Source organism: Palaemon carinicauda, unplaced genomic scaffold, assembly GCF_036898095.1.
Source record: "Palaemon carinicauda isolate YSFRI2023 unplaced genomic scaffold, ASM3689809v2 scaffold134, whole genome shotgun sequence".
Taxonomy (NCBI): domain Eukaryota; kingdom Metazoa; phylum Arthropoda; class Malacostraca; order Decapoda; family Palaemonidae; genus Palaemon; species Palaemon carinicauda.
Window position 1 is genome coordinate 197,261 of NW_027168860.1, and position 12,740 is coordinate 210,000.

General features: G+C 35.5%; 1 protein-coding gene across 19 annotated transcripts in view; it reads right to left on the reverse strand.

The window, feature by feature from the left end:
- Dscam1 (Down syndrome cell adhesion molecule 1) overlaps positions 1-12,740 on the reverse strand; it is a 236,095-nt gene that overhangs the window by 173,388 nt on the left and 49,967 nt on the right. The window contains exon 1 of one of the 19 annotated variants that reach the window (XM_068367982.1): positions 238-311. The exons of the other annotated variants lie outside the window; for them this stretch is intronic. Within the exon in view, the coding sequence (XP_068224083.1) occupies positions 238-296 (59 nt within the window). The 5' untranslated portion in view covers positions 297-311. Of the gene's footprint in view, positions 1-237; positions 312-12,740 lie in introns of those variants that run through there. 19 annotated transcript variants of the gene reach the window in all.

The window sequence follows — 12,740 nt, forward strand, 5'->3', positions numbered from 1 at the left end:
CAACCGAATTAACCATAACCTAAAACCCAAGTTCGCAAACGGTTGTCACCCAGACTTCAAATATGCCTACGATCTAAATTGATTCTGGGAAAGGCAAGCTGGCTTCAAGAAATAAGCTGCCGTGGCGGTGGTCTGCATTCTCAGAGTGCTTTCCTATGTTCTAAATAATATCCTATGAATTAATATTTTGGAAACACAGGGGAAGGTATTGAGAACTGAAGTAATCACTCTCCCTACCTGAAATCTGGTATAGGATGTGCCTGTGCGCGACAAGCCAGAGTGGCTGGCTTGCCCATATCAGCTTCAGATGCGTCGACTTTCTCGCTCACGGAGAGACGCGGGCCAGCCAGGCCTACTGGCTCTGATAAAGGCAGTTCAATTGTAAATTTAGTGAAATATCAAGGAGCCTAAGGGGAAATTGGACCGTCTACGTACAAATTAAAAACACAACTGAGAAAAGAGACCAATACCTATACTAACCTAACTTAGGCTATTAATGAAGAATATTTATTAATATATCTGCCAGGTCAAGTTCCTTAGATGCCTCAGAGGAGATTGGACCATCTACGTACAACTTACAAACAGTAACAACTTCAAAACAGATATGTCATATGTAAACTATAAAAAGACTTACGTCAGAAGGCTAATAAAGTCTCCCATAACTTACATTACCTGTAACTGGGTATAGGGTGCGCCTGCGCGCTGCAGAAGAGCGTACACGTGCCTCCAACGTCAACACCTTTGACGTCAAACTTTTCACTTAAGGTAAGTCTTGGAGGAGCCAGACCAACTGGTTCTTTAGAATTGATAAAACAAGAGATATGTTTTGACCCATGAAATTGCGACGGTGAATTAGAAGCCTGAATGTTGATTTACTGGATAGACGTTTTGATTTGCTCTAATAATAATAATAATAATAATAATAATAATAATAATAAATAATAATAATAATAATAATATTAATAATCATAACAATCATAATCATAATAATAATAATCATAATCATAATCATAATAATAATAATAATAAATAATAATAATCATAATAATAATAATAATCATAATAATAATAATAATAATAATCATAATCATAATATTAATAATAATAATAATAACAATAATAATAATAATAATAATAACTCTGACTTTCGGATCCGGATTATCTCCAAAATTTAATAGGGTCGTTCATGACTTAGGATCTATCTTAATGGGGTCGTTCATGACCTAAAATCTATCTTAATGGGGTCGTTCATGACCTAAGATCTGTGGTGAAAATTTCGTCAATATCCGTAGAGTAATTTTAACGTAATCCTGTCCACAGACACACAGACCAATAAATAAATAAATAAATAAATAAATAAATAATAATAATAATGATAATAATGACAAAGGTAGTAACGCCTCCATATCTAACATGATTACAGAGTCATTGTTTTCACCAAATAAATTTTAGTAATTTTACGCCCATTTCGTAACAAATAAAGTGAATATTAACGATAATAATAATAATAATAATAATAATAATAATAATAATAATAATAATAATAATAATAATAATGCATTTAAAACCCGCAATACTTTAAACTATCAAATATTCAAACTAACATAAAATGAATAGTAATGACTCATGAGATTAAAAGAGAGAGAGAGAGAGAGAGAGAGAGAGAGAGAGAGAGAGAGAGAGAGAGAGAGAGAGAGAGATGGTCGGAGTTGTACATACAGATATTACGTAGATTATCCAACAAGATACCCCAAGTCTAAATTTGGAAATAATTTTGTAATTTTCGTTATTCACAAAAGTTTTCTTTCGAAAAAAAGTTCAGATATACTTGATAAGCACTGGCTCTTTAATACCCCACTGTGACAACAAACAACACAATGAAAGGGAAAACGGAAGAAGAATTAGCATACCAAAGCTTGGTGTGACCAGCAGAAGGGAAACAGTTCGAGGTTTAATCCGATATTCTCCCGGTTTCTCCACATGTACAAACCATCTCATTAAATGATTAATCAATGACATACCAATAGCAAAGAAAACACGACTATATCGATTAAAGTTTTGAGCGGGACTCGAACCCCAGTCTGGCGTTCACCAGTCAGGGACGTTACCACATTGGCCACCACAACCCTTAATATTACTGCATTCAAAGTCCCGGATGAGAAAGAAGAGCTAACAGAGCTTTGCAACACCATCTTGAAGCGGTCTGGTGCGAGAGGCAATGAGGTTATAATTTCCTAATTAAAATGACTCCTCCTTACCTGTACGAAGGCACTGGATGCGCTTGCGCAGCGCAGGTGAGCGCAGCAGGCTCTCCTGTCCCTGCAGCTGAAGCCAGGCCCACTAATTTCTCACTCAAGGTCAACCTTGGGCCAGAGGGGCTGCCAGGTTCTGGAGGAATAGCTCTTTGAATCTCGAGGGAAAGTCTACTTCTATTTCGCTATGAGTTAGATAGATTAGGATATTCGGGTACCTTGCTCTATAGTCCATTTCTTTTAGCGATGCATATTTGCACCGACTCGCGGCGGGGCCCTTTTAGCTCGGAAAAGTTTCCTGATCGCTGATTGGTTAGAATTATCTTGTCCAACCAATCAGCGATCCGGAAACTTTTCCAAGCTAAAAGAACACCGCTGCGAGTCGGTGCAAATATGCATCGCCAAAAGAAATGGACTATAGTGGCTTTATGTAGTGATACTAATAATGGTAATAGACAACAATGACCTCCAATATTATTATTATTATTATTATTATTATTATTATTATTATTATTAATAGCCAAGCTACAACCCTAGTTGGATAAGCAAGATGCTATAAGCCCAAGGGCTCCATCAGGAAAAAATAGCCCAGTGAGGAAACGTAATAGGGAAATAAATAAATGATGAGAATAAATTAACAATATATCATTCTAAATAATGAAAGTTACAATAGACATCTATTATGTTTCAGGAATAATTGCAAATAAATTTGATTTCCGAAGAGCAAGCTTTTAAATATTAACATTTCATTAGCAATCTGAATATGAACTTGAGGACAATGACTTTTATACCGTCTTCATCTCGTTAATGATGCCTTTTATACTTCGCAATTTGGTTTGCACGTTCAACAGATAAGAAAGAGAAGAAATAAAGGCCTGAATAACTATCTTTTTAACAAAACAAATTAAATCCTCTTCCATTAGGTATTAGATTTTCCCCTAGGTGGTTATACAGGAATTATGTTCTCTTTCTTTCTCTACATTCTTCTGTCATGTAAACAGTACTGTCTATCTGAATTCCTATCTAGTGTAGACCCTTATTCATATAATTTCCTAGGTCTTCCAAGTGTTCTTTGCCATTATACTAACATCCAATCTATTTCTGACTGGATAGGTATTTTCAATAGTTTCGCTACATGTCCAAACCATCTGGCTACATCTTCCAGAAGATGATCTTCCCTGATCATGTAAACAGTAAACTGTCAATCTGAATTCCTATCTAGTGCAGATAATTTTATATAATTTCCTAGGTCCTCCTAATGCTCTTTACCATTGTTCTACCATCCAACCTATTTCTGCCTTGATAGCTATTTTCAATACAGTTTCACTGCATGTCCAACCCATCTGACTACATCTTCCTGAAGATGACCTTCCTTGCATCGAAAACAGAAATACCTTAACTAGACTTTGTAGCAATACTAGATAGAAAACATGATTAATTCAAAAAGTTTTCCTTACCTGTATTTGGGGAGTGGGTAAGCCTGGGCCACACAAGTAAGTACACCTGACTGTCCAACTTTGGTTGAGGAGGCTAAGACTGTAAACTGTTCCTTGACTGCCAGATGGGGAGCTGATAGACTGGTGGGTTCTGTGATTGGTCACAGAAGGGTCATGAAAATAATATGACTATGGCTATAAAGTATGAAGATTTACACACTAGGCCTGTTTATGGGGTGTGTACATGAAGTGTCTCTTTCACAATAGATTTTCGTAGAGTACCCAAACTTATCCTGATAACTGAAATCTACAGATCCCATCCAATGTCTATGAAAAGAACATCAGCTATATTGCTTAGAACTAGTCATGCCCGGTTCCTAACAATCTGGGACTTGTCCTTTACTGAAAGCCTTCAATTACGGATTCAAACTCAAGTTACGCGAGTTAACTGATAACAAAAATCTACTGATCCCATTCAATGTCTATGAAAAATCATCCGCTAAATTGCGTTGAACTAATCACTCTAGGTTCCTAACAATCTGGGACTTGTCCTTTACTGAAAGCCTTCGATCAAGGATTCGAACTCGAGTTACGCGAGTTTAAATAATGTTAGAGGTAAGACGCCTAATACTTGCTCCTCCTCAAAATGATTCAAATTGAGCGAGGACGTTCTCAAGATCTTAATACATTCGAATTAAACTTTTTTCACGAGCAAAGAGTTAAGAGTTGATTATTCTAGGATACGCTTCGTATTTGTTTTATTCTAATGCTTTCAGTGAACATCTTAGTCAAAAATAGAAAAAAATATATAGGAGAACTTGATATATAACAGCGAGATAGAAAACTTATTTGTCCACCGAAGTCAATGGTTAATAGCGAGCATTGCCTCTAACAGAAAGAAAAATAGTAAAGTTAGCGAGAGAAGTTGACAAACCTTACAGCAAAACTTAGAGGCCTAGGACAAGCGGTACTGAGGCCTGGGAACCAAGAGTAAGTATAAGGTACAATTGGACACAGAAATTCCTGGCAGACCATGCTCTGAAGAAGTGTACCGTATCACACCCTTACTGCAAATCAAGTAAGCTAACAAATGAGTGTAGGGAAACAAGGCAGAGGTGGTGTGCGGAACTCAGGCTCAATAATGGTGTGCGGAGCTATACACAGGAAATCTCCGCTCAATAACGGTGTGCGGTGCTATACACAGGAACTCTCCGCTCAATAATGGTGAGCGGAGCTACACACCGGAACTCTCCGCTCAGTAATGGTGTGCGGAGCTACACACAGGAGCTCTCTACTCAGTAATGGTGTGCGGAGCTACACACTCTGCTCAGTAATGGTGTGCGGAGCTACACACAAGACCTCTCCGCTCAGTAATGGTGAGAGTATGTACTTCCTCTGAGTGAGGTGTACCAAGAATTCCTGCGTCCAACTGTACATAGGAATTAAAAAACGAGGGGAAAAAAGTAATTTGAGGTTTAAATATTAATAATGACGAATAAACCTACAGTATTACCTGTATTTGGGTATAGGATGGGCTTGGGCAATGCAGGGCAATACCCCTGTCATGCCCACTCTTGCCGACGATGCCAGACCTGTGACCTTGTCATTCTCGGGCATGCGGGGCGCTGCCAAGCTGGTGGGCTCTAATACATGCAAATTGATGTATTAGTACATTCTCATACACTCATCGGGTCATACATTCTTACATTTTAAAACACTTTTTAATTTACATTCTTATATTTTCATAAACTTTCTAACTTACATTCTTATATTTTCATAAACTTTCTCATTGACATTCTTACATTCTCATAAACTTTCTCATTTACAGTCTTACATTTTCATAATCTTTCTTATTGACATTATTACATTTTAATAAACTTTCTTATTGACGTTCTTACATTTTAATAACCTTTCTAATCTACATTCTTACATTTTCATAAACTTTCTCATTTACAGTCTTACATTTTCATAAACTTTCTCATTCATATTCTTACATTTTCATAAACTTTCTCATTGATATTATTACATTTTCATAAACTTTCTAATTCACATTCTTCCATTTTGGTAAACTTTCTAATCTACATTCTTACATTTTCATAAACTTTCTAACTTACATTCTTATATTTTCATAAACTTTCTCATTGACATTCTTACATTTTATTAACCTTTCTAATCTACATTCTTACACCTTAATAAACCGTGTCATTCACATTTTTACATTTCAGTAAACTTTCTAATTCACATTCTTCCATCTCAGTAAACTTTCTAATTTACATTCTTACATTTTCGTAAACTTTCTAATTCACATTCTTCCATTTCAGTAAACTTTCTAATTTACATTCTTACATTTTAATTAACATTCTTGGTTACATTCTTACATATGACTACATTTTTGCATTTATACACTTATAATTTGATAGAATAATTTAAATACAATCACATATGAACTCACTTCCATTCGATTAAATTTACTTGCCATCAATAATTTATTACGTATTCCAAAACTTGATAAATTCAAACCTTGTATTTAATACAAGTCTGCCGTTCCAAACCACAGATAAAAGAGTGGGTTCGATGAAGACTTAAAACCCTTGCCTTTTAACATACATTAACGGTCTGTTGCGAGCGGCTATGATCCGAAAATCATGAGATTTTGAAGAGGATTTTTTTAATTATAAAAATCTATAACATAAATCTATATCTATAATAGAAATAAGTATGGAAATATCTTAAGCTGATATTATATGAAATTAAATAGTTTTTTCCCGTGATTAATATCGAACATATTAATATATATATATATATATATATATATATATATATATATATATATATATATATATATATATATACATATAGACCATACACAGTATATCCAGAAAGTAAAATTTGAAAAATATCGCAAAATATACAGAAAGTATTAAGATATAACTTAATCTCAGTTAAGTAACCCAGCCCTATACCTGGCACGTCCATATTTTATATATATATATATATATATATATATATATATATATATATATATATATATATATATATATATATATATATATATATATATATATATATATATATATATATGAATTATATTTTTAATGCACTAGAGAATTATACGTAATTCAGCAATAAAACGATGAATATGGCATTGAATATAGTTCTGATGAGAAGAACTACCTATCATGATGCGTACATGTGTATGAACATAAACGCAAAAGTTGAGTAAAAAAAAAAAAAAAAAAAAAAACCTACCCTCCCTAAATAAACGAATACTTCAGGACTCAGAAACCGCCGGAACATATTGCATTATGAAAGTATTACATATGTATTGCGCAGGTATTACGCAAGCATTGCGCAGCTATTACAATGGTATTACGCAAGTGTTGCGCACCTATTGCGATGAAATTACGCAAGTATTGCGCATCTATTACGATGGTATTACGCAAGCATTGCGCAGCTATTACGCAGATATTACGCACCTATTACGATGGTGTCACGCAGGAGCCTTCTGGGCCAGCACAGGTGAGAAGTCTGAATCAACAAAAGAAAACCCTTACCAGTAAATTTGTTCCACAAGAACGTTTTAATCAGTTTGTTCCACAAAAATGTTTTTACTAATAGGTTTGTTCCAATCAGTAAGGTTTTTCCACAAGAACGATTTTACCAATAAGTTTGTTCCAACCAGTAAGTTTGTTCCACAAGAACGTTTTTACCAGTAAGTTTGTTCCACAAGAACGTTTTTACCAGTAAGTTTGTTCCACAAGAACGTTTTTACCAGTAAGTTTGTTACAACCAGTAAGTTTGTTCCACAAATACGTTTTTACCAATAAGTTTGTTCCAACCAGTAAGTTTGTTCCACAAAAACGTTTTTACCAGTTTCTTCCACAAGAACGTTTTAACCAGTTTGTTCCACAAGAACATTTATACCAGTAAGTTTGTTCCACAAGAACGTTTTTACCAATAAGTTTGTTCCAATTAGTAATTTTGTTCCACAAAAATGTTTTTACCAGTTTCTTCCACAAGAACGTTTTAACCAGCACAGGTGAGCAGGCTAATCAACAAAAGCAAACCCTTACCTGAAGCTAGGAGGAGGGTGGGCATGAGCTTCGCAAGATAGCCTGAAGGCTTCTTTTTCCTTGGCTTCATACGTTCGACTCTTCTCCAGTTGGGTGAAGCTCGGAGGGGAGCTTCCAACCGGGTCTAGATAAATAAGGGGTAAAAAAATGTTTTTCGTGTTCCTGTAACTTACAGTTGTTCCCTATCGCCTGTAGGCCTATGCAACATTGCATTACTGTGAGAGGATTTATCTATTATGATTATTAAAGGGCTGGAGATTTATTTGCCAGCACAAAAGATGATTTATCTAAATCAAGTCTGCTTTAACTCTGCTCTTCCCATCGACACGACCCTCATCTGTTTTATTTCCTCCATCGATACACGAAAATGGCGGTAAACAGTATTACTTGCTTTTATTATTATTATTATTATTATTATTATTATTATCATTATTATTATTAATGGCTAAGCTACAACCCTAGTTGGAAAAGCTGGATGCTACAAGCCCAGGGGCCCCAACAGGGAAAATAGATCAGTGAGGAAAGGAAACGAGGAAAAGTAAATTATTTCCAGAACAATATTTCAATATTTCCTATACATTTAAACTTTTGCCTTACACGGTTCAACGATTTTATACGGTGATAAAAATGTCTTCCTCGGATTCCAGAATCTTTTTGTCTTCGCCCTTGCGTGTTTGTTAGTTGTCTTTGACAAAATCTGGTATGTATTTACCCCTGTCGTTTATACTCTCTCTCTCTCTCTCTCTCTCTCTCTCTCTCTCTCTCTCTCTCTCTCTCTCTCTCTCTCTCTCCCAGAATATTATGGGATTTTTAGCATCGATGCATACATTCTCTCTCTCTCTCTCTCTCTCTCTCTCTCTCTCTCTCTCTCTCTCTCTCTCTCTCTCTCTCTCTATTTGTTAGTTGCCCTCGCTAAAATCTGGTATATATTTACAAATGTCGTTTATTTGTTTGTGAGTAACTTTACACAAAAACTACTGGACCGATGTTGACCAAACTTGTTAGTCATATAGTATATAACCTAAGGATGAATCTGTAACATTTTGGATAAAGTACATCGAAGTACAAGTACGCAGCAGTACTTTGAAAGTAATCGCAATATTAAGTAAATGGAAAATATTTTGTTAATATATTTTTGTGTGAACATTACGCAAAAACTACTGAACCAATTTCAACCAAACTTGGTGGACACGTGGGGTATGACCCAAGGACAAATCCATAAGATTTTGAAGTAAATACATCGAAGTACAAGTACACAGTGAAGAGCAAAATAAGGCTGATTAGCGTGGCGAAGGCATGCTCTCTACCGAGGTACCCTCTAGTTTATATATTGGAAGCCAAGCTACATAATATATAGGAGACATAAATATGGTGTCCATAGCTCCTAAATTTAGGGAGCAGGAATAGGAGCTCAGAAGTGTTCGTTCGAAAAGGAAAACTTAACAAGATAACAAAAGACACAAAGAGTTCTTCATGAGACTGAATTTCCGAGTAAACTAACAATGAAATTCCTCTATATCATTCTAAAGTCGAAGTAATGATTTCAAATCGGTCGATAACAATTTCAGTAAGTGCAAAAAGGCATCAATTACAAAATACCTATACATTTCACAGTACGGTATACTATTACCAGCAAGACTAGACGGGTCAACATTATAAAAAAAGTAATGGATAATCTCTCCTATATAATGAAGAGTAAGGTGCTGGTTATATATATATATATATATATATATATATATATATATATATATATATATATATATATATATATATATATATATATATATATAAAATATATTATTATATATATCTATATATATATATATATATATATATATATATATATATATATATATATATATATATATATATATATATATATATTTCCTTGCCTTACTGGGCTATTTCCCCTGTTGGAGCCCTTGGGATTATAACATCCTGCTTTTCCAACTAGGGTTGTAGGTTAGCAAATAGTAATAATATATATATATATATATATATATATATATATATATATATATATATATATATATATATATATATATATATATATATATATACATATACTGTATATAGCTAGACACTTGCTCTTCATTACATACCGGTAGGAAAGATTATTATTATCATTGTTGTTGTTATTATTACTATTATAAAAAATGTATAAAGATTCCAAATGGAACAAGGCTATAAGACAATTAAAATGCCTTAACTCTAAAACAAAGACAGCATTATTCCAAAAATATATAAAACATAAAAAACAGCTAATAAATCTTGCCAACAATAACCCCTTATAAAGCAAGTTAGCAAGTCGGTTACTGGGAAACAGTCCCACAAAACCAGAGGGGGGGGAGAGGGAGAGAGAGAGAGGGAGAGAGGAGAGGGAGAGGGGGATATCGCATACCTCCGTCGATTGAGTCACTTATTGATCGGATGATTCATCTCTCCATTCCTCCCTAGAATCGATATAGAGTTGGCTGGACGAAGCCAGGACGTAATACTAACCAGAATAGCAAATGACATACAACCTCCATTCCCATGGCACACTGTAAGCCATTAGTTGAAACCACTTTTTTATGATGGAATCAAACTACTCATTTCTCGCTCGAGGCTTTCGCCAACCTCCAGCCGATGATGGCGAGCGAAAATGTAAACAAAACCGACCAGCTGATATCATGGGCACAGTGTAAAATCCGGACGTCGGACGTCGGATGCCGTCCAGGACTATAGAAAATCGCTTGTATCACCGGGAAAGACGCGAAAATACACCTCTGTTTTCGTGACTGGTAATGTTCACTGATACTTTCTGTTATTTTTTGAATAAATGTTCGAAAAATATTGGTTTATTTTCATGTTATTGAGAATAATCTCAATCGGACGTCAACATTACACTATTTAACTGCCCGCTATTTTACCATGTTAGGATAAAAGTCGGATGTCGCCAATCAGCAGTCACAGATAAGAATTTACCCGGCTGTAAAGTAACATAAGGAGAAAGGGCCTACCACTCCCTTTACCCTGCATTTAGTTGCCAATAGGTATAGTATGATCCACTAACCAATTAAAATTAATGTAAAGGTAAATGTAAAAAGTTTTATCACAGACAAAAAATTTCTAGAAATTTACAACAATGATATCCTAATTGCACTTGTCTCGACCTAACAAAAAACATGTTAAAATAGTTTATTTTAAAAGTTACATGAGACTACAAGTAGAAATACAACAAAAGCAGTTTTACATATAGTGTAATGTTGACGTCCGATTGAGATTATTCTCAATAACATGAAAATAAACCAATATTTTTCGAACAATTATTCAGAAAATACAGAAAGTATCAGTGAACATTACCATTCACAGAAAAAACAGAGGTGTATTTTCGCGTCTTTCCCGGTGATACAAGCGATTTTCTATTCTCCCGGACGGCATCCGACGTCCGACGTCCGACGTCCGGATTTTACACTGTGCCGATATCATGGCGCCCAGAGATGACCTAACTGTTGCTTTAATATTTAATATTTGTATACTACGTGAATTGAAGAACTCTATACCTACCACAGGATGAACAAAGCAAGATTTTGATTATATCTTGAGGCTTGTTGGATCCAAGATTGCCAAGCAAGAGCACGTCCTATTTGCAGACGACATCTTGTGTGTTTACAAAATCCAAAAACCAAGTAAAAACTAATATAAAAAATCACGTGATCCAAACAGGCCTGAATTATATCAGTTTATTTCTGTATTTTTGCTTTCAAAGAAACACAGAAACCTTCGAAATACAAATATTACTAAAATCACGCGACCCAAAACTGTCCCACTATCTCCTTGGGTATTTCTGTATTTCGCTTTCAAATAAACAAAGTACAGTAATATTCGAAACTGAATACAAATATTACTACTCACGGGACCCAAAACTGACCTAAAATCTGGCACCGGGAACCCCTGGGCCTTGCAAGGCATGGCGAAAGCGGCCCCTACTCTCCTGAAGAAGGTGTCACTTTTGGCGTACTCCGCTACTTTGGGAGACTCGCTGGAAACAGGCTCTTCAGGAGAGACAAAATAACAATAAAGGAGAATTAATAGGATAATTGAATTGAAGATAGGATGATTAAGTAGGTGGTTGGTCTGGGGAGGGATGCGGAGGCCCGGATAAAGGAGGGGGTAAATTTTTGTGTTGGATAACCCATCCTGAGGTAAAGTTTTTGGGTTGGTTACCCTTTCCCGAGGTAAAACTTTTGGGTTGGGTACCCCTTCCTGAGGTAAAGTTTTGGGATGGGTACCCTTAAGTTTTGGGTTGGGTACCCAATCCTGAGGTAAAGTTTTGGGTTGGGTACCCCATCCTGAGGTAAAGTTTTAGGATGGGTATTTTTCTTGGGGGTAAAGTTTTGGGTTAGGTACCCCTGCCTGTCTTAAATACTCTCTTCCTGTGTGTGGCCCCTGGGAGGGGTAAGGGTTTAATACCAGTGAAGGGTTACTCCCCCCCCCCCCGATGAATACAAAAATTACGAAATTACTCAACTTGGTCGGATTGGAACCTTTATAAATTACTGAACCTTTGATTGAACTATACTGGGTGATCCAAGTGAATTGGTGTTGCAATAACCATGGTCAACAAAGATATCTATACGGATAATAACTTCAATGTAGATTCTTGTAACATCTGGCAATTTGAAAATGCTCTAAAAACTATCTTTATCTACACACAATATTCAGGAGACAAGGAAGAAAGGAAGAAGTTCCTAAGTTCTGGAGCCATGTACTGTACTGGTACATTTCCTGTAGGACTTACTATGGCTAGTGGAATAAACTTTAAACTGGGAACATAATTGTTACTGTACCTTGCCTCTGCCATTCATGATCGAACTTTAAACCTTTAAAATGCGAGCATTAAGTAAAGAAGGGAATTCCGGATTCAGTACTGAAATTATAACATTCCAAAGGGCGCCTCGAAGACGCGAGGAAACATGTAAGAAAGGAGCGAATTC